The sequence below is a fragment of the Podarcis vaucheri genome, assembly GCF_965113315.1.
Source record: "Podarcis vaucheri genome assembly, chromosome: 10".
Classification (NCBI taxonomy): Eukaryota; Metazoa; Chordata; class Lepidosauria; order Squamata; family Lacertidae; genus Podarcis; species Podarcis vaucheri.
The window spans coordinates 30,490,791-30,514,043 of record NC_138748.1 but is presented as its reverse complement, the minus strand read 5'-3'; the positions used below and the strand labels follow the sequence as shown (position 1 = coordinate 30,514,043).

At 41.0% G+C, this 23,253-nt stretch overlaps 1 protein-coding gene and 1 long non-coding RNA gene across 6 annotated transcripts in view; one reads left to right on the top strand and one right to left on the bottom strand.

Annotated features, from left to right (window-relative positions):
* Positions 1–1,328: 1,328 nt before the first annotated feature.
* Positions 1,329–23,253, bottom strand: part of TMEM19 (transmembrane protein 19) — a 29,940-nt gene continuing 8,015 nt past the window's right edge. For 2 of the 5 annotated variants that reach the window (XM_082241134.1, XM_082241135.1), the window contains 6 exons: positions 9,023–9,176; positions 8,404–8,517; positions 6,561–6,698; positions 5,993–6,244; positions 4,292–4,501; positions 1,329–3,649 (listed from right to left, as the gene is read on the bottom strand). In XM_082241134.1, the coding sequence (XP_082097260.1) occupies positions 3,486–3,649; positions 4,292–4,501; positions 5,993–6,244; positions 6,561–6,698; positions 8,404–8,517; positions 9,023–9,155 (1,011 nt within the window). In that variant the 5' untranslated portion in view covers positions 9,156–9,176 and the 3' untranslated portion in view covers positions 1,329–3,485. Of the gene's footprint in view, positions 3,650–4,291; positions 4,502–5,992; positions 6,245–6,560; positions 6,699–8,403; positions 8,518–9,022; positions 9,177–12,408; positions 12,574–13,172; positions 13,325–23,253 lie in introns of those variants that run through there. The other 3 variants (XM_082241133.1, XM_082241136.1, XM_082241132.1) reach the window with 3 other exon arrangements.
* On the top strand, positions 13,396–14,924 carry LOC309542388. Its single transcript, XR_014224228.1, has 2 exons — positions 13,396–13,492; positions 13,932–14,924. It is a non-coding gene; the product is annotated as an uncharacterized lncRNA (long non-coding RNA).

Sequence of the window (23,253 nt, the reverse complement as noted above, 5' to 3'; positions counted from 1 at the left end):
CAAGCCAAGAACATCCTAGTTTCTCTTGGGCAGGGAGTCTTTAACATAGGGTAAAAGATCAATTGGTCAGCATGCATACCCCTGAACCACATTCTCTCATTCATCATATATATGGTTATATTGAAGCAGGTTTTCAAAACTCAATGGATGCCACATAGAGCATAGGCCTATAAAAACACAAAAAACCCAAATCCGTATCATAAGCTAACCTCATACAGTGACCTCTCTTAAATGGCATGCTGGAAACATTTCACCATTATTCAGCATTCACATGAGAGTTCATGTGAGTTCACGTGAGAAGTGGCAAGGGGAAGTGACTTCTGCAGATTCCCCTTGCTCCCAAGGCCCCTACCACCTGCCAAAACTTTGGTTCAGACAGTTCCTCCAGAATAGTGTGGAACATGACACCAGAAAGTGTCCTTTCCATTGGTGGGACCAAAATTCTCCCACAAGCAATAGTGCTTCCACTAGCGGACAATGAAGTCTGGATTTAACCTAACGTTACACGTAAGTTTATTATTACAAAGAGCATGTTCACAAAATGAACACAAGGGTGAAGTAAATCTTCAGTGCAAGATGATCCCAGCTTCTTCCCGACTCAGCACTTTTTCAAATGACAGGTGCATGTATTAAGAGTCAAAATCTGATTCATTTGCGAAGCATGTTCCCCCTGCCTGGCTTCTGAAAGGCTGCCTGTTTATTTTAAAAAACCCAGATGCCCATTTATCAATTCTTTAACTTACTGGCTTCTTGGTGACCTCACAAGCTACTTGCCAATCAGTACTGGGGGCAGCCATCTTCTGCAGCAAACTAACAGAACTGTTGTGTCCTCCGCATGTCTTTACCCAGACTGAGGTGCATTCCAGTGTAACGTTGTGGTATTCTTTCCATGAAGACATGCATACAAAAAATGTTATAATACTGAATTCATAATGCACGTGACAGAACAGCTTAAAGCTCACTATATATGACATGTACAAACCTGGACTGATTTTTGTATAGATATTTCCCACTATTTATTTTGACTGTACACAGATGCAGAGTGCAAGAGAAAAATATTTTACAGACTTTAAAATGTGTATCACAATTATCCATCCTTCAGAAGATAGATTTGCTTTGCTTTCCAATAATAATTTCAGGATAATGAAGAGCTGCCTTTAAAAAAAACACCTGGTGCTAGCTAAGGCAGAAACATTTATTAGGATAAAAGTAACTGATGCTGTTATATAATAATGTCTGAGTGTTCTCAAAGCAATTTGTCTTCAGGTTGGTTTTAATTATTTTTCTAAAGTTGTTGTAATGGCTAAACAATAAAAACAAAAAACGGATTTCATTTTTAAGTCAGATTTATTCAAATGGGTATAATTTAATAAAACAAGCTCTCATCTGGAAAAGAAATTACTGCTATATGCACTTTCAATACAAATAGCCCTATAGATCTCAAAAGAAGAGCCCTGAGGCAAAGAATATTAAAATGTATGTTCCCTCTTACGTAAAAAAAGAAAAAAAGAAAATCATTCAAAGTGTTAAATCTCAGCCCACTTATCCTCTCTCTCTCTCCACACCCCTTTCCTTTACAACTTGCTCACACTTTCCTGTGTTCTCACTCTTCTGATGATGGCTAGAATGTGTTCATCATCAGAGAGAGCTTTTCTCTGCCAGCTCTTTTTCCAGTTCCATCAATTTCTTCTTGCCTTATTCTAAGTTCCAACTTTTAAACCCCCCTTTTTATATCTTGCCATCTTCCCACAAACTTTAGACATCAATTATGTTGCAGTATTAGAACTATCTTGTGGCAATAACAAAAACAGCACAGATATTTTCTAAAGTGGACTTTTGTTGATGCATTCTACTATAAAATACAATAAATGTTTTCATCTAAGGTACCACTTTTTGCCTCCCTTTGCTGTCTCCTCTTTTTATACCTTTTCCATGTTCTCATAAAGCACAAACTTTTCACAATGGTTCTGTAACATTAGTGCAATTTACATGCTGCTTTGAGGTGTTATATTCACTTTATTGTGCCCAGTGTAATCCTACCTACACTATAAAAATCTTTCTATAATGAATGTTCACAAAGTCAAATGTCTGATTACTGTGTGAACGAGTGAAGTTCAAGGCATCCAGTATTTTGCTGTCCAACTTTTGAAATATTCTTGTGATCTGCCTTGTAAGGCCATGACCCCTATTTTACCTTACAAGATCATGATCCCATTGACAAGTTAAATTTGTAACTACCAACTTGAAAATATTGACAACTCTGAATGGATACAGTCTTAAAAGTAGTTTGTGGGTCATAACAATAACATCCTACAGATTTTCTTAAGTATTATATACCAGATTGAAAGTGTTAGCATCTCTGACCAATATAAAACTGCTGTAAAACAACAAATATAAGAGTACAGAAAACACATCTGTTTGCAAACAAACTAGATAAATCAAAAGTATATTGGAGCCTATTTTACAATCATACTACCTGAAAGGTTTTCATTAGCACAAGAGAAATTTCACATCCTGAGAAGAGTTGCATTTAGTTATACAGAAGTACAACTTTTACCACAGTTCGTTTACTCTTTCTGTGTAAAGATGAGGTTTCTGAAAGCTCAGAAATCCAGTTCCGTATTGTGCAACTTGCATGGTCAAGAAAAGAAACCTGCATTTATTGATGACTAAAGTGAATCTGCAGGCTGCCACCTTCTTCAGGTTTAAAAAGCAAAACATACAACATGAAACACAGAAGTAAATGAAATGAATGTAAAGAATGCTGTTTGTTCAATATGCTCGGGTAAAACCATAGCTAATAAGAATAGCTAAAGATATGGGCCAAATCAAATATTCTGCCAATTTTTAAACTTTAGACACCAATTATTGTTATTAGAACAATCACATTTTAGTTCTAAGAGAAACAACACAGATTCTTTCAAAGGCTGGTTTTTGTTGTTCTTTCTAAAAGAAAGAAAGAAAAAGGTTTTGATCTTATGAAGTCATTCTAACATTTATGTCCTAACTGCCTCAACACCTTTTGATGGTGCACAGAGAAAACCACCTCCAAAGTGTTTTCCACATCCTACAACATAATAAGAAGTTAGGAGATGTATAATGTTTAAGTCCATTGCTTTGATTGTGAACACAGCTGTACTCAGTGACAGGTTAACACCTTAGTTTCTCATTTCCTTCAATAAATTACTAGATGGTAGAGAATGAATTGAGATCAAGCATACAACCTTGTAAGCAGCAGGTGAAGAAACTTCAGGCAGAACTGTATTCCATTACCAAAGCGATGTCAAATCAATACTGCCTCTTTGCAGTCTACTTTTCCTACAGTAACAGCAGCTGCTACAGAAGTGTAGCTTCAATAGCCTGATGATTCCTTGTGGCCTGTGTAGCAGTTGTAGGAAAACAGATTCCAGTCCAGAGTGCATTGTATAGACTCCTTTAGGTCATAGCTTGTTTTTATAAAATATATGGGAGTCAATGCTTTCACTTCAGCCTCTTGGCCAAAATCCCCATGCTGCTCCCGGCAACAACAAAGCAATGACTACGGAGGAGAAGAGATTCACCGCATTGTTATCTAGGATAGGTTTTCCAGATATGTGTTTTGCATCTTTCGTCTGATGATTGACAACCATTCCAGTACTTGTGTCTAAACCTGAAGAATGAAATACAATATAGAAAACAATTGGATGGAGAAGTCCTTTTCACCCAATAACTAGCATGGGTGTCATCAAATGAACATCTACCAACACCCATAGATTAGAACTATTTGTGAACATTTATACACAACTTAAGACTGCAACCCTGCACGCAATTTCTTGTCCCTATTTATCTCAATGGCACAAATTGGTTCTTAGGTCATTCTGCTTCAAACAAACAAGATGTTACTCTTTTTAGGATTCAAGCATCATGTCTTGGAGTGAGTGGAACATGTTCCTTCTGGCTATGCAGTTTGGTTGTTAACATTTCCATTCCCCTCTGCCAAGTCAACAAAGGTTTACAGAATACAATTCCCCACAATATTTAATATTTCCACTGCTTATTTGTGGAATGGCAATTTTTCCAGTTCTATCGTTACATGATCTAAATTCAACTCGAAGCTGCAGGGATGAGACAAAATAAATGCACACAGAACAAGATTCTCAAAGTATGCCAAGTAATAAGAAATAGTTGAAGTCAATGCAAACGATGACATGCTTTGAAGTAAGCCAAGAGCCATACCCACCCAAAAGGGAGATTACATCACTTTCATACAAATCTCAAAACAATTTATTTATTTATTTTGGGGGGACCTTACCGCTGTATTGCATCGTTGCTCCTAAATAAGAATCAGTAATGGATCCCAGTAAACCAGCCATTCCACCAAACACAATAATGGGCCATTGTGGAGCAGATATATCCAGGTCATTCACAAACATCAACTGGGAAATGAAGTAAGCTACACCTACTGATGTGCCACCAAGCAAACTTGAGATTAGGCCCACTAAAGTAATGCCACCATTGGTACCTAAAAACAAAATTAAAAACCCAACGTAACTGGCATTCTAAACTTGTTAGAACATACATTTAATGAAGACTACAAAAACTAATGGTAGATTTGTTACACACTTTTGGACTATGAGGAGAAATCTCCCCTTATGCTTAAAATAAATAAATAAAACTGAATTAGATACAATTTATCTTATACGCTTTTTGCAGCAGTGTTCCCAGTGTTATAGAAACAAGGGGAACCACAATGTTCTACAATCTGTTTAAATTACACTTCTTAAAGTCGTCAGCAAACAAACTATTGAGTGCAAACACAACCATTGGGGGGTTTTTTTAGTTGAGAGCATTAAGAGACTGGGAACTGGTCACAGGCTTGCAATATCTCTCCCCGTAAATTCTTCTCTCCTTTTCCTTGTTAGCATTAACTTGAATGTGGCATTACATCACCACCAATGTTGGCACTAACTGTGGTCAGTGTCAGCTTCCTAACTCTGGTTAAACGCCAACCCTGGTCATCACTGCAAAAGGAAGGATTGAATTCACATGAGGGGAGGAGGAAGCATGCAAACCTGCTCCTGATCTCTTGCTATCATTATGAAACCTAGAATGTCATGTTTGTCCCAGCATTTATTCTGATGACACGTTAAGTATTGTTACCTTAAAGAATCCAAACATGGACAATTTGTCTGACGAAATAAGGGTAACTAAAATATAACTACCAAAATTTAGGGCAGATCTATTACAATTTTGAACACAAAGGAAAGTATCAGGCTAGATGGAGTAGACAACAGGGCTCTCTCCATTCAAAGCATGGCCTTTTGAATGAAAAAGTTAAGCAACTTTCTTTAGAGAGGAAGAAATCAATACTGATGTCAACATTACTGTCTGTGTGACTGAACTACTGGACCAGCACCTCCCTCAACTGTAATCTCAACTAACTGGCTACTGACATTTTCAAAAGCAGAATTTTTCAAATCAAACCACTCTAGAATATATAATATATGCATACACAGTAAGTTCCAGTCAAGCTTAACGAAGGACATTATTCACTTTTGGAATATGACATAAGCTTCTGTGCTTTTCTATAAAAATTCAAAATATTTCCCAGTCCTAGAAGACAGAGATGAATTTTGAATACAGTAGTATTTCTAGTAAGGTTCTGATAAAAGATTAATGGGTTTTTCTGCAACAGGTTGCATAAAATCATGCCCAAATGGGACAGAATGACTCACAAGATGCCATAACTCTTATCATTTTTGGACAGTTTGGCCAGTTACACTCAGTTGTCACTGAATCAAATGTAGAAGAATATGATAACAAAGGGCCAAGCTACAAATGAGCTAGCACAAAGCAGCCTTTTCAGGCCTAATTTAAGGCTACGTAAGCTCTATTAAAAATACACCTCCAAGGTTTCCCAGGCCACAAAAATGAATTTAGCAGGCTGCACACAAACCATTCATCCTTAAACTATGGTACTATTTAAAAAAAACAAAAGCAGAAATTTCCTTACCTACTGGAACTTTTTCCCAGGTTGTTATCAATCGGGGTTCACTACTCATGACAGTGCCAATCTCTGAAGCCCACGTGTCTCCAGCACAGCAAGCTAAAGCACCCAGTAGTGACAGGCACATCCAGGATGCTGTATATTGTTTGGAAAAGTCTATAGGAATTTCGCCTGGACCACTTTCAATCATGTATAGCAGAGCCAATTCTGCAGGTACACCACCATTGCAGAATACTTGTACCCAAGTTCTCTGCCCACCTATGTACAGAAAGGGAAGACACAAGCTCTTAAGAGGAATTTTAATATGCAATATCCTTGAAAGCACACAGAAAAAGAATAAAAGCTAGACTGTAAAGTGTTTTACATTTCAATCATTGTGGTTTTCCTTCGTAACTAGAAGTAAAGATCATTACTAGTGCAAAGTACTTCGTTCAGGTACTTGCAAGTCACCCACCAGAAAGAAGAGGGAGGCGAAAAATAAATTACAGTGCATAGTCTGTTTATCACCTTAATTAAAAGTCAAAACGCATTTTTTTGTAATCAACTGGCTTTAAAATTGATGTTTAATTCTCACCTTCTTTGTATTCAGAATCTATTTGCTTCTTTATTTCTCCTTTCCACCTTGTGAGTTTGGAGGAAGTAATAAAAAACATGAACATGGCAGCGAAAAAGCTGTAATTTGCCACAGTGAGGATAAATCCAACTACTAAACCTAAAAGAGGGAAGAGATGGTGTCACAAGTTATGTACTCTGGGAAAATTAGTTCAAAACCAGCCTAGACTATGATGACAATGTAAAGATAATATTGTTCGGTCTAAAGATTAAAGCAGCAGAAAATCCCAACGATATTGCATCTTCTGTTTACCTATGCAATTGGTGAGATAAGAAAATGGGCTATAAAATAAAATTCCTAACATACAAGTGAAGATTGCAACAAACTGTTGCAATGTGGCCCGTGCATTTCCCGTATTCTAGCCAGTCATGATAGATTACTCCATTCCATTTCCCCTCCTGCTGCCACTGAACTTGCTTTAGGAGTGGGGTGAGGAATTGCCCCTTTGCTTTCTATTTCTGCAACTCTCTGAAGTACCGTATTTTTCGCTCTATAAGACGCACCAGACCACAAGACGCACCTAGTTTTTGGAGGAGGAAAACAAGAAAAAAAATATTCTGAATCTCAGAAGCCAGAACAGCAAGAGGGATTGCTGCGCAGTGAAAGCAGAGATCCCTCTTGCTGTTCTGACTTCTGGGATAGCTGCGCAGCCTGCATTCGCTCCATAAGACGCACACACATTTCCCCTTACTTTTTAGGAGGGAAAAGGTGAGTCTTATAGAGCAAAAAATACGGTATCTTCCTCTTGTTTTTCAATAGCCTTGTTTAGGTTACACAGATAATAAACCTGAGCTCACTTTTAGTACATAAGTCCATAACTACTTCATCATCTTTGGGCAGCAGCAGGAATTTCCCCAAATATAGCACTTTTTGCATTTTTTAAAATAGTAAAGTTCTGTTCGTGGCCTTTCTTCCAACTGTTCATTTCCATTCTTTATTCTCATTTCCCTTCCCTTTCTGGCACTGAACATACTGGTCACATGAGCCTCCCTCTGCCAAACCAACACCTGCATTAAATTTCCTTTCAGTTTTGATCTTCACAAGTCTTCATGCATGTCATATCTATCAAATGTATTTTTTCTTGCCTCAGTATTGCAATTTTCATTTTTCCACTTGCATAATAAATGCTGAATTGGCACAACAGGTCAATAAATTAGATCCCATTCATACCTACTCCCTTCAGAAATCTTGGAGGATAATAAAATAGACAGTTTTAGCTTCTGCTAGATGAAATTATTATAAATAAGCACAGGACTACAGGTGCTGATTCCCTATTGGGAGTGAATCAATGAACATAATAATAACAATAATAATAATAATAATAATAATAATAATAATAATAATAATAATATTTTTTTTTATTTATACCCCGCCCTCCCCAGCCAAGGCCGGGCTCATAAGCCTCTCCCCATCACCATCTTTTCCAGCTGATATAATCGGCAAGTATTCTCCTTGGCAACCACACCTCATCAATGTTATACACCACACCTAGTCCATTGTGGGCAATAAATATACCGTTTACATTAGCAAGGTTGTGGTTGCTTTAAGTCAATTGGACGACATTTATATTGTTTTGTGAATGAATCTTCCCTGCAATGGAAATAACTTCAGAATGTGGTAGAGACACTACATCATTTGCAAAATAGCTCATACAAAAAAGTAAGATGAAGTAGCACAAGAATATTAAAGCCAAAATTATGAATGGCAATACGGAACATTCCACTGAAAGGTGGAGGGAGGAGGGAATCAGGAAATTTCTAAAACTATATGTAAGCACAACCAAACTTAAGGCAGAAGAACATACCTCCTATTGCTCCACTATGATCAAGACTTTTTTTCTTAAATCCTCGTGAAGCTATTATCAGGGGAATTAAGATTGAAACAAGCCAACGCCATGGAGAAATAGGCCGCAAAGTACCTATAGAGTAGTTTAAAAACAGCACTATGTCAGAATAGCAATATGTCTTTCTACATTCTTTAGCATTCTTTTACTACACGTGTTATTATCGTCTCTTGTTTCCTTATGTACACGACTGGACTGAGTTTTCTATAGGCTTTTCTTTCTGCACAAATATGGGTTAGGATGAAGGCTGAATAAGTAGCTGTGAGTTTTTATGCTCCTCTCCCACAGAATTCCTTGCCAACATTGGGGAGCCCTTCAGAGCAACACCCTGTGAAGCATCAATTGGAAGGAACTTTTACACTCTTAATTTTACATGTAAATATGCATTTCTTATCTAACAGTCACATGAAGTTATTTTTAGTTATGTAAATATGTGTTAGGCAACAACTGAATTTGCTTGTATTCTTTGAAAATGAAACATTAAGAAAATATTAGGATTAGAAGCCACGTTTAATAAAAGACTGTGTATGAGTGTTGTAAAATAAAATGTATCATGCATTAGTAGTAATCTAGACTTTACCATAATACGTGCTTGCAGTCATAGACACAATCCAAAAAGATAAAGAAATGCAAATAAGTACACTCAGTATGATAATATTTGTCATCATTTTGAAATAATCTTTGTTGGAGTCGTCCCAAGAAAACAATATCATGGAAAGTCCAAGGCTGATCACCTGTGTATAGAAGAAACAAGAACAAGCTTTCAGATAATTGTTTTTTTAAAAAGTGTGCAAATTAAACAATGTGGGGAAAGGTAGCTTCCACATTCAATAAAGGCAGAAGAAGCTATAGTTATATCAGCCAGCTTCATAAGCCAGTTTGAAGCTGGCTTCTTTGTCAAGTACCCATTGTTGGTTATATACCTGGGTTCCCATTTCAAATTCAATGGTAAGCCAAAATTCTTTGAAACGCAAAGCTTCCCAGTTACGCAGGGGTAGAACAAAGGAAAGAGCATGCATGCCTAACATTTTGTTTGAGCTCATGGAGGCTCATCCAATACATACAAATAAATCCAATAAATACAAATAAATCTGCATGTGAAGGCCTGCTGCACAGAATCCTACAGGCCTAACTAATGAACAATTCACATGCCCTTAGTTAACAAGGCAACTTCTGCTGCAAGCAGAAGAATTTTGAAGAAGAGTCAATGTAAGGAGCCAGGAGATATTATATTTTTTCCATAGCATAGGCTTCCAACAGCTACTCAATAAGCGTATGGAGAGAGAGAGTTGCAGCATGATCAGGCAACAGTATACCCAACAACTTAAACTCCATTTTCCTCTTCTGTGCAAAGCTACTAGAAATGCAGTCAAATGCCAATAACATGCTATTTTGTACCCAGATAATAGATTAGGATATGGGGTAGAGCAGGGGTGTCTAACTCAAATTCATCGGGGGCCGCATCAGCAGTTTGGTCACCCTCAAAGGGCCGGTTGTATCTGTAGGACTTATACTACAGGAGAGAAGGGTTCAGGCAGCCGTTGGATCTGTCACATCACAGGATGGCATGCGCTCAATATAAAAACAAGTGGAGGTTTCCTGAATGCATGTAAAGTGGAGGTTTCCTGTGTAGAACGGCCGGCGCCGCTAGAGGGCAGACGTTCTCTGGCTTGTAGGCTGCCGCGCATGCGCTGAAGAGGCGACTTTCTTGTGTCAAAAGAAAAGAAAGAAAAAAAAGCAAGAATAAAAGGTGAAGGCTGGCGGCCGGCGGCAGCTACACGGGCCACATGACGAGGTCTGGCGGGCCGGATTCGGCCCGCGGGCCTTGTGTTTGACACCCGTGGGGTAGAGCTTTAAAATAAAGGAAAGGCAATGACCTGCTTCTCTTCTTTTTAAAAAACAAAACCAAACCAGTGCTTCTTCACTGAATGCACAACAGTGTTACACAGTAGATGAAAAAGTATTAATGAGAAGTTTGCAAGATTGACATGGTAGGCATGAGAACAACACTATTTTGCGAATACTCTCACATAAAATATCCAAACAGGTGACTGGAGCTTGTACACACCAGTCGACGCGGGAATCACAATGCCTGCACTTTCCTTATCTGGAGGATGTTCCATTCTTGGAAAATGCAAAGCATATGATATCCATTGTTCAAAAAACACAGTATCATTGGAACAGAGCATACTTGCAAGAGAAGTTGTATAGAGTGAACACACTCATGCATTGGCACTAAAAATGGATAAAGTGGGGCATATAAGTTAATTCACTCTCCAGCCCTCATACGGAGTTTAGCCCTTTCTGCTGCATTCTTCTTAGGTTGGTAGTCTAGCAACCTATCCTCTCATGCTCTAGTAGCACATCCCAAACATCCAAATATTTTGGGATCAGAGTATCACTATATTTGATTGGCTTATTTGCTCTGTTCCTCTTTGCGCACTACAGACATCCAAGCAACAGTACAGTGGTACCTCGGGATAAGAACTTAATTCATTCTGGAGGTCTGTTCTTAACCTGAAACTGTTCTTAACCCGAGGTACCACTTTAGCTAATGGGGCCTCCTGCTGCCGCCACGCCACCACCGCACAATTTCTTTTCTCATCCTGAAGCAAAGTTCTTAACCCGAGGTACTATTTCTGGGTTAGCAGAGTCTGTAACCTGAAGCGTCTGTAACCCGAGGTATCACTGTACAAGGGAATGGAGGGCTAGAGCACTTATTCAAGGAGGGGTGCTGGACTGCCTTTTCAAAGAACAAGCTGAAGGAGACACTGTTCCGTATATAACGTCCACAGACATTAAAAGGAACAGGATCAGAAGGTTAGTACCTTTATAACATACTACAGACCCATGTAACTAGGACTGGAATGCCTAATCAATTAATTGCTTAGAATGTGCCCCTGAATTGTGTTCATGCCTCTTTCTTACCTGGACAGACTATTCTCTATCACATGGCTAGAATGTACATGAAGCCAAAGACCCATCTAGTCCAGCATCATGTTCTCATGGTAGTAAACCAAGTGTCCTTGGGAATGAAGGCCACAAGCACTCTCTCCACTTGTGATTCCCAGCATCTGGTATTCAGAGGCATATTGCCTCTAGTAGCAAAGGTAGAATATAGCCTTATTCACATAATCCAGAGCAGAAGAACCTTTCCAGAATGGAAGGCTAGAACCTTAATTCCCCCACTGCCAGCCAACCACCTGTCCATCACCTGGTGTCACCATGACATCAGGTGACCCGTTTCCCCTTTGCAGCTCACCTTGACTGCAAAACACATTGCAAAGGAAGAGCCCAGCTGATGCTAGCATGGCTTGAAGTCACTACCAATCAGCTGATCAATGCTGAATTTGAGCTCTACTTTCAGCAGGGATTGGCTCCCCTCAGGAACTACAACTGGCAGCTGGGGAACCAATCCCAGTGGGGCTTACATTTGAAAGGTATTAAATACAAGCCCCGCCTGCCAAGGAATAACCAGGAGCATATTTTAAAGCTCTGATTGTTACTCAACAACTGTGTCTTGCTTCATGATGTCTTGTATGATGGTAGGTGTTGCATGGCTTAGGGAAACAACATTATGGGCCAGATTAGAACCCCTGTTGGGCCAACGGTGCCCCATCACTGCCACTGTCTCTTTGTATGCTGAGAACCATAACAGCTAGCAGTTTCAAACCACAAATCTAGTGTCACTTTAATCAGATTATTGTGGCATAAACATGGAGTATACCCCACACTTTGTGTTGATTTATTGCATTGATTTGCACCCCACCTTTTGGGGTACAAATCCTTCCAAGGGATCTCACGAGTAAAATGAAAATGCATTATATAAATTCACAATAAGGAAGTATCCAACACTTAACAATTCAGAAACACTGCTCCCGTGGGACAGTATGTGGTTCCTAGCCCTATACAGGCGTGGGGGTGGAGGAGAATCTGCCTGGAGGAGCCTGAGATGACCTTCTTTACCTGTCTCTCTTGTCCTCCTTTTCTGGCTCTGGAGCCAGTGTGGTGCAGTGAAAGGCAGTGTGGTGTAGTGGTTAGAGTGCAAGAATAAGTCCGGGGAGTCCACAGCTCAAATCTCCAAAGCTCACAGGGTGACATTGGGCCAGTCACTCATACTCAACCAAACCTGTCTCAACTCCAGCACCTCTCAGGTGGGCACCATTGCCATTCTAAGAGAACAAGGGAGAAATTCACGGTGAACTCTGGAACTCTTTTTCTAGAAAAACAGCACTGAGGAAAAGTATGCAGGCCACCTTGAGCTCCTTTGAGAAAAAGGTGGCAATCACAGAACCGTAGAGTTGGAGGAGACCTCCAAAGGCAATCTAGTCCAACCCTTGGAGGAAAAGTTGGGATAGAAAGGTAGCGAAACAAACAATCGCCCACCTACTCTTGTGTGACAACTAAAAATGTGGCGTGGCTATGTATTTAATGCTTTTATTTTGCATTCTCCATCCTGGAACCCAAGGCTGTTTACATGGCAGGCTCCCTGGTGGTCTCCCCTCCAAGCACAATTGTCACGTTTCGTGTTTTCAGACCACCGGCCAGGACTCAGCAAACCCCGAAGACTTTGAGGCCGTGCAGGGCAAGCGCTTTCAGCCCGTCTACACGCATTACAAACCAGGAAGGGGCGAGGACCTCAACCTTGCGCGAAAACCGGGCACGTCGGAAAGGAGCCGCGGGAGCTTCTAAGCCCGCACAGGGGTGCTCCTCCGGGGCTTTCTACGCACCTCAGCACCGCCGGGGCCTCGCCTGCCTTCTGGGGGTGGGGGAACCGCCGCATCTTTCTCACCCGCGCGCTGCCAAGACGCAGAACAGCAGCTGCGGCGGCCGCGGCACTTGGAAGTCCCATGGCCGCCTCAGAACTGCGCCCCCCTCCCCGCCCCGCGCAAAGGACGCTTTGGCGCTTGAAACCAGTGACCATAGACTGATAGCGGGTAGACTCATACGTTTTCAAGGTTGCGGGTTGGCACTGGACTGGCATTCTCTACCCGCCGCTCGCAGAAAGCAGTGGGCAAATCCAGGAGCGAGCTTAGCTTTGTGCTTAGCTGTATCCTTACAGAAACCAATCCTGCACCCACTTACTGACCCTTTAAGTCAGTGGGACTTCCTTCCGAGTGGATCCGCCTAGGATTAATGCATTTTTTTTGGGGGGGGAGGGGAATCCGACGTGCTAGCGGAAGCTCGAGGCCTCTGCATACAAATAAAACTCCGATTTGAGCTGGGAAGGATTAAGCGGACATGTCTTTGCTGTGTCCGCAGTCGGAAATTCAAACTAGCCTCGGTCCTGCTTTTAACCAGAAATATTGCCGGTGGATTAAATTCCAGGCTGGTCGTAAGGCACTAACCCTCTTCACTTTGCCCCATCAGCATAGTTCACATACGAACGGCAGTTTTGCCCCAGGAGGAGGGAAGCGGGAGGGGGGGGGCATCGAAATCAACCGGGAAGTTCTATCTCTAGACAAAAAAAAACCTATTGTCACTCTAAGCTTTTTCTATCTCTTTGTCCTCGAGCTCGCCACGTGTTCTTCTTATCTCTGTATCCTTTAGCTCGCTCGTCTCTATCAATCTCAGGCCTCTAGAGCGATTAGTTGTCTTCTAGCGCGCATGTGCAACTGCTGGAGGGTTGAAGGCGAACCTCTCTTTTGCTGCCCCGTGACCAGGGGCGTGGAGGCAACCGCGAGAAGCTTCTGCGTGGGCGGCTGAGCTTTGCTTTTTCCTGCCCTTGCTACAGGCACGAGTAATTACACCCGCCAACGACCCCCCCCCCGTGCTTTGAACTCCTGCAGTGCTAACAGCTACTTCTTGGCCCACATCAGCCATGTGGACAATTCACCAATGGACGTTTGCAGAAACGCTTATTGAGCGTTCAACCCGATTTCTTCACAAGGGGAGCGTAGACAACGTTGGCTGTTGGAGCTTTTCGTGAAGAGGCTGTCAACACAAGCATTTTCTCATCACTTTCCTTATCCAGAAAGGGACAGTTTTGAGGGGAAGCATGGTTGCTGTGCAAGAGCTCGAAGTTGGCTTTAATCGTGCATGCTGAATTTGCCATAATATGATTGATTCACACCTCAAAATGCCAATACAGTCGTACCTTGGTTTTCGAACAGGAAGTCCGTTCAACTTCCGAAGCATTTGGAAACCAAGGCGCAGCTTCCGATTGCGCAGGCGCACCAGAAACAATAGCAGAAGCCACATCAGGCATTCGGCTTCCTAAAAAAGTTCAAAAACTGGAAAACTCACTTCCTGGTTTCGATTGTTCGGGAGCCGAAACGCATGGGTACCAAGGCGTTCAACAACCAAGGTGTGACTGTAGTCTGGAAGCATCCAGAAACGTTGCAGAACACAACTGCAGAAAGGGCCCTGAGACATCAGTTTTATTAGTTGTTCTGTGATGCTTCCCCAGTACCACTAAATTGTTGCTATCTTGAGGGCCACTCTTGCACTACAAAACAACAGTAGCAGGACAAAAAAACAAACTGGAACATTTGTGGTATAAAAAGTTGCAAGATTTCTGCAGGAGGTTAGGGGACTTACACTGATTGAGAACAAAGCAGTATGTCCGCCCCAAAATCTGCAGGTGCTACAAGTAATTGAAAGCAGGATTGCATATAACTGCCCCATAACATCATGAGCACAAATAATCATGAAAGCACACTGAAAAAAGACATGGAAGGACCTGCAGATGACACCTGGAATTAGTCCCCCTGGGAGGGGATTTTCTCTTGAGCCCCTCTGGTGAAAGAAAATAAGAAAAGGAGAAGGGTCAAGGTGTGAATGAGGGATAAATGGTATGGTACTGCAGATGAGAGGCAAGGCCTTCACTTGTACTATGATTTTTCCCTCTTGGTACAGAATATAAGACTTCCAATTATAATAGCGGAGGATAAGAGGAAGGCGTTTTGAATGTGAATTTATTTCTTTTATGAATTGCTGCTTAAAGCTAAGTTTATACAGCTATCAAAGTTATCTCCCCTGGACTCCCCATGATTTGGAGTGTTGAATATTTATTTGTACTGCACTCTGCTATTGTGCACTCTATATTTTATTGTGCTCTGTGGAAATTATTGTAGAAGCAATGTTTTATTTATTTAACAACATTTGCATATTGCTTACTTGATAAGAAAACCTATAAGGTTTTTATTTATTTTTGCCATGATAGTTGTTATTGAACTGAATTATATTGCAGTTATGAAATGAATGGCTTTGAAACGTTGCAGTTATATTATGCACTATTTGTATTGGTAGTATTACTAATTATTGAGTTAGCATTTATATTTGAATTATTGTATTGATGGATGTTGAGTGGTTGCTATGAAATAGTTACTGGATTTGTTTGAAATACTACTTTAGAGCAATATTGAGCAATTGAGTGGCTGCTATGAAATAGTTACTGGATTTGTTTGAAATACTACTTTAGAGCAATATTTCAACTATTTGTATAGTGGCTGATACCATAGTCTCTAAGCAATATGCAACGAAGCTACAAAAAACCCCACATCCCTCCATTACAATTAACAAGAAGTCATAAACCTTACTTAAAATGTTGGCTGACATGTTTAAAGGCTTCACCAAGCACCAGAAGTTCAGTAGAGAAGTTCCCTGTCTGATCTCAGTCAGGAGGAAGTTTCACAGAATTGGGCCCACAATACTGAATGCACAGGTCCTGGTGGATACAAGCCATGTGACTGAGCGCTGGGGAACCACTAACATAAACTCCCCATAATACCTCAATGATGGGACAGGGATAGAAGCATAAGGTGGTCCTTAAGGGATCTTGGGCCAAAATCAGTAATACATAAATTAATACACAAACCTTGAAGTTGCATATTGGTAGCCGATACAAGTTTTTAAGTATGGGAGTTATGTGCTTGGGTTGTTTGTCCTCCTCAGCACTCTACTCAAGGTATTTTTAACAAACTTGTCCTCCAGGCAAGTCCTAAGTATAGTGTCACATGTGTGCCCCTGCTTTAGATAGGATGCAGTTTTTACTTTAGCTATGATGTGCTTTCACTTGCTGTAAAATGCAGCAACACTGAGTGCGACTGTATTGTAAAAAAGCAGGATAGAAATAAGTAAACTGACTGACGTGACAAATGCTAGAAATAAACCCCACTCATCATTTAATTTATGCTGAGCCTCAGAAAAAGCTGTATTATATGTAGGAAGGAATCACGGCTTCAGCAGAAAACTGAAAGTAAAGAAAACCACAAGTGTGGGACTGATATCTCCAAATATTCTTTCTGGGAATGGAGAACATGGTTTAGCACCAAGAGCAGAGGCTCCATATGACGGCAGATCACGCCAGTTTGTCAACCTCAGCAAGAATATGACAAAATAGTATATCACAGTGTCAGCAAAACAGCCAATAAAAAGTGTATTTCAGAGAGGTATACATGAATTGCAGACAAGAAAATTACTAGGGAGTGTATTTTAATCATCGGGATGAGGTGTGGTTTAAAGACTTCAAGATGGGGTAGGAGAGGAGGTTCTGCTTTTCCAAAGCATTTTTATAATTTTCAGGTAACCCTGCATCCTTGACACACCGCTTACAAAATATGCAGGTAAGCTTAGCTCTCAAGACTGCAGCTTAAGTCTTCAGAACCATTTTTTATTAATACAGTTCTATTGTTTTTGCTTTTACTGTTTTTATTTGTTTGTCCTTTTAAATAACAATTAATCTACTGGCTTATTTTGTGTGTCATTTACCAGTTCTTAAGCTGTTTACTTGAACGTTTTAAAGTTAATAGTTTAGACGAGAGAATTTGCAAGCCAACCTGAAAGTCATTGTGGTGGAAATGTGGGATTAAAACCTTAAGCAAAAGAAAGTATTAAATAGTAAGCATGTCATCTCATGTGTTCTGAACATCTTCTAACTTTTTAAGGCATTCAGAAATTAATATCTATAAATATTACTCTCCTATTTTTCAACGTATATCCTGGACCTCCCATTGATTTTGAATGAGCTTTCAGAAGATGTGGTTAAGATCCATAACCTTGATGAAATCCTCAGAAATCACAGCAAACTAAATTTAATGCAAATAATAAGTGATAATCAACCAAGGCACTTGGTTTTCCCCAAAGAATCCTGGGGGCTGTAGTTTGTTAAGCGTGCTAAGAGTTGTCAAGAGACTGCTGTGCCCATCACAGAGCTACAATTTTCAGAATGGTTTAACTACCAATCCTTCTTCCGAGGGAACTCTGAGACTTGAGGGGAATAGTACACTAACATAGTGTACATAGTACTAATGGGGCTAAGTCACATACTCAAAATAGACCCACTGAAATCAGTGGAATTAAGTATGTCTAACATTGGATGTAACTCAAACTGACTGTGAGTTAGTGGTGTGGTATCTACTCTCATGAAATGCCTTCACATTACTTTGAACACAGGTGTAGGAGTGCATTCTTATGCACATTTGCCAGACTGGAAGCCCCACTGACGTCTGCAAGACTTCTATCTAAATAAATAGCAATGCCCAATGGAGCTTCAGCCTTTCAAAAGGCATGCAATGGAGCAGATTAAGATTAAGCACAGATTAAGCACTATGATCAGAACCCTTAAGAAAGCACACTTCTTGTTATAATACTCTCCCATTCTGTTCTCCACTCCTTTCTCACTTTCCCAATTGGATAACAAGGGAGAATGCACCCTGCTTCTCATGCTAGTCCTTACACTCAGCTGAAGACCATTGCACTCTGTTTTCAAGTTTAATAAAAACCTGCAAAGCCCCATCAGCTCTTGACTCTCAGTGCCTTCAGTACAGGGAGATCATGTAGGGATATTTTTGAAATGTCCACTATTTATTTATTACATTTTTATGCTGCCCTTCTTTCGGGGAGTTCAGGGTGTGGGGTGTGCATGGTCCTCTGCACTCCGATGATTCAGCCTCCCAGGATTGTTGTGAAGGTTAGTTAAACTGAGAGAAGGTTTAGATGGAAGGGAGGAATGTAAAGTTTAGTTCTCTTGGTCTTTGTATGACATCCTTACCACAGTTTTTCCTATTCTAATGTAGGAAAAAGAAACAAGTGTTTCCAAGTATAGGAAAATAGAGAGGCTTCATTATCAGGCTATTGAAAATTGTCCTATTACTCTTTAGCCCTACTACAGTGGTACCTCGGGTTACATACGCTTCAGGTTACAGACTCCGCTAACCCAGAAATAGTGCTTCAGGTTAAGAACTTTGCTTCAGAATGAGAACAGAAATCGGGCTCCGGCAGCGCGGCAGCAGCAGGAGGCCCCATTAGCTAAAGTGGTGCTTCAGGTTAAGAACAGTTTCAGGTTAAGAATGGACCTCCGGAACAAATTAAGTACTTAACCCGAGGTACCACTGCATTTGACCTTTGTATTAAGGATGGAAATGTTTTTGAGCTGAATAAATTATTTTTATTATATAAGCAAAATTTTGGGTTTTTAAAATTATACTGTACTCTCAGCCTGCATTTCACCCAATGGTCCCAGGATAGGTTACAAAAATGTCACAATTAAAACAAATGTAATTTACATTAAAAAGATAAAATAGCAAAACCAGTGACAAAATAACAGGACAGCAGTCCATATGAACACAGGAGAAGGGAATACTTCAATTCAGCAAAAGGCCTGGATAAGGAAACACATATAGACCAATCATTGAAAAGCATATAAGACGCATCTCAGAGGGGAGGTAATTCCACAACCTGATTGTTTGCATTACATGCTAGTATTTACTGCTTTATCACATTTGTGATCTTAAGCACGTTCCCTCAAAAAAAAGGGGGGGACCCAAAATCCTCAAATCAGTGAGACTTACAGGAAACACATTCAGAATGGAAAGTGTAGTATTTTAAAATATTTTCTTGATGAATCCCTTAAAAAGATAGGTGTTGTTCAGAACACATGTGATTATAGGCCCTTCCCAAAGATCGGAATGTTGACCTGAAATATCCTGAGTTAACACAGCTCCATAAAACAGAGAGCAAGCTCCAAAGAACCTATGCTCTGTTAAAATATGCTGATGAAAGGAAGCCAGTTAAAGTTTGATGTATCACAGTATTTTAATATTCTTTTGGAAGCCGCCCAGAGTGGCTGGGAAAACCCAGCCAGATGGGCGGGATATAAATAATAAATTATTATTATTATATTATTATAAAGCTTACTTCGAAGTATCCTATGTACCTATGCATAATACTCACAATTAATATTTTCCCAAATTATTTTTTGTCTGCCATGCAAAAGACATTTACAGTCTGATTCTATGCACATACAGTACTCTGGAAAAAGGCACACGGAATTCAGTGGAACTTGCTCCTAACTGTACATGAGATTGCAACCGCTTCCAGTTTCATTTAAAAACGCAGATGCAAAGAGGGAAAAAAGAGTCTAGCTACTTTAAAATACTTCAGGAATACAGTGGTACCTCGGTTTAAGAACAGCCCTGTTTACGACCTATTTGGTTTATGAACTCCACAAAACCGGAAGTAGTGTCCCGGTTTGTGAACTTTACCTCAGTCTAAGAATGGAAGCCGAAAGGTGGAAGGGCACCGGCAACAGGAAGCCTCATTAGGGAAAGCGCGCCTCAGTTTAAGAACGGTTTTGGTTTAAGAACGGACCTCCGGAACGGATTAAGTTCATAAACCAAGGTACCACTGTATTGGGTTAAAATGCTGTAACTGGATACAAAATATCTTACTTCGGCCAGGAAGCTTTTTTATTTTCAAAACAATTTGGCTTTCATGCCTACCTTTCATATGTTTCTTGATGTTAGAATGTTATGGTTCAATCCCCGCGCCCCCCGGCAGAATTACTTCTATACTTGTAGAATTACCATTTCTGAAATAACATCTTTGGATTTTATTACTTCATTGTCTTTTCAAGACTGGGAAGTCAGTGACTGTCAGTATCTTAACCACCGGCCTATTTCTGAGTGTCTTTAATATAAATCAGTCACTGTGTTTATGTAAGGAGTAGAGCGAGAAATATTATATGGAAGAATAGGTTTAAGAACAGAGCTACAAAGCTGACAAGGATTGCTCCAAATTAACCTGAGTGAGATAAGGGAAATCTGGATTGCTTTGTAGGCATCCTCTGTTAAAGGGATTTATTGTGCATATAAACTTCTATTTAATAAAAGAGCTCACTTATTCATAAAACTGTCCTGCTCTTGTAAAGCTGATTAATCCTTACAGCACATCATGCGTGTACTGAACCATTAAAATTAATTGGGGGAGGGTGCATTTATATCAGTTGGGTATTGTATGAATTCCATAGACTAGTAATATTGATGGCAGTTCTAATATTTAAGGGAACAATGCCTTTAAAAATTATGTACTTGGTCAGACTAAATGAGACCCGTCCCATCCAGTTGTTATTTGCTCCACAAAGGGAAAGGATGGAATCCTCAAGCTCCCTCCCACCCATGGCTGTTATTGAGTAATAAAAAGTGAAAGATCCTGATCATCATCTAACATAATGTGTTTTCATTATTACATTTTAAAGTCTTTTAGTGAGCTCCCACAGACTATCTGCTTCTGATCATGCTTCCATATTGTTATCTGATTCTAACCAGGTTTACTTAGAAGTAGGCCCTAAAATATTTAACTCAGACTTACTTTCACGAAAGAGGAAACACTGGGTAGATGTGATTCTACTCATGTACCATTCATTCTCTATAAAAGTGTGGGCCTAGAGCTTAGATATTTAATAGCAGCCATTTTTGCACTTTATGCACTTTTAAAATATTTAATATAAACTACATCGAACAATTTGCCACATTACAGGGCAGAGATATGCCGTGCATACTAATGAACAACTAAGTACAAATGGTGACTCACTGCTTTCCCCCCAAAGTCAGCAAGATAGAAACACATGACTGACCATCAAGTGACTAAGATTTGAACGGATGGGGGAGAGTGAAGGTCCATTTAAGAATATATTAAGAAGAGATGCATTGCTGGTTTAGAATGTAATTCTGTACTGTCATGGACTGGGTGGATGCAGAGGAGTGGTGGGAGGCAGCAGCCGGGAAACACCTTAGGGAACACCAAGGGGAGGAAGGCTCAGAGCCTAGGGATTGGTGGAAGGAGGTGTCAGCCGCAGGAGAGGTGACAGGGTTTAGAAGAAGAAGAAGAGGAGGAGTTTGGATTTGATATCCTGCCTTTCACTCCCCTTCAGGAGTCTCAAAGTGGCTAACATTCTCCTTTCCCTTCCTCCCCACAACAAACACTCTGTGAGATGAGTGAGGCTGAGAGACTTCAGAGAAGTGTGACTGGCCCAAGGTCACCCAGCAGCTGCATGTGGAGGAGCGGAGACGCGAACCCGGTTCCCCAGATTACGAGACTCTTAACCACTACACCACACTGGCTCTCCAGTGTGAACATGAAGTGAACATGAACATGAAGAAGCTGTGGCAGAGTGCAGCTCAGACTTTGAGGCTGAAGCAGAGGCTGGGGGGGGGGGGCGGGTCAAGAGGCTGCTGAAGAATCCAGGGAGTCTCCATCCCCTGGGTTCCAAGAATGCACAGAGAAATGAGAAGAACAGAAAACAGTTGTGAGCACAGTTCGAGAATGTGTGGGAAAAACTCTGGAGGGGAAGGAGCCTTAGAGAGCAGTGGGAAGGCGGGGACCTTCAGACTTCACAACAGCTTCACTGGGGCCAGACCAAGTAAAATTAACTTCACTGGCCTCGGGTGCTTTGTTTATGCTGCTGATCTACACCTGACTCAAGTCCTGACGTGTACACATTTGCATTGGAGTAAGTTTAATTGAATTCAGTTTGGACTTGTTTCCAAGTAGACATGCATAAGATTACACTGTTCAGATTGTTCTAGTTTTTTGAACATCACTTTATTCTGTTTTGCTCTAGGTTTTATAGTGGTTGCTTCTTCTGGTGGTTAGCATCATACATCACTGTGGGCGGCTAGGCTGTCACTAATTACAGTACTCTGATACTGCTTCTTGCTTTCCTGGATGGAGGATAGGGAAGTCGTGTCAGGCTGTGAACAGCGGCAGAGCATGTTCCCATGGTGCCTGGGACAGGTGAAGGAGGGCGAAGGAGCCTGACCAGCCAGAGAGCTCGGGGAAGGGCAGAATGAGAAATGTGCAACAGCTATGCACCCTTCAATCCCAGTATCGAAAGGTGCATGGTACGGACGGCAAACGGAGCTGCGGCTCGCTTCAGTGGTGAGAGCTGGCCTGGCGCAGTGGGCTCCATTTGCCCTCTGTGCCCCACCATGTAAATACTCCTCACAAAGCCACTCGGGGAGGATGAGTGAGAATTACACAACAGACACACACCCTTCAATCCCAGCCTTGGCAAGGCTGAGGTCCTTCTCTTGTCACCCTCCCCAAGCAGCTTTGCGAGACTGGGATCTGATCAGATCCACCCTCACAAAAAAACCCCAAGGCTGACTTGGGGAAGGTAGCATGAGAAGCATGTCCCCTGCCCAAAATGCGTCTGGGGCAATCGCTCCAGCTGCACCCCCCTAGCTACACCCCTGGCTGTCTACACACCATACCTTTAAAGCATATTCAAAGCATATGCCCACCAAGACTCGTGGGAACTGTAGTTTGTTAAGGGTGCTGGGAATTGTGGCACTGAGGGCAACCATAGTTCTCAATATTATTCGGGGTGCATTTAAAGGCATGGTGTGTACACAGCCTCAGTGGGAAGAAACCTAATGCATCAAGGTAAAAGTCTGTCGTTGGTCTGCACTTTGGGGCCTCTGGCTGCGCCTGTCACTAGAAAGTTGTCTCTCAGAAGGTGCTGCTTGAGCTGAACATGGTGCCCTGCCCCTGCTCTGCAGGTTTTGCTTTGGACAAAGCCTTTGTTAC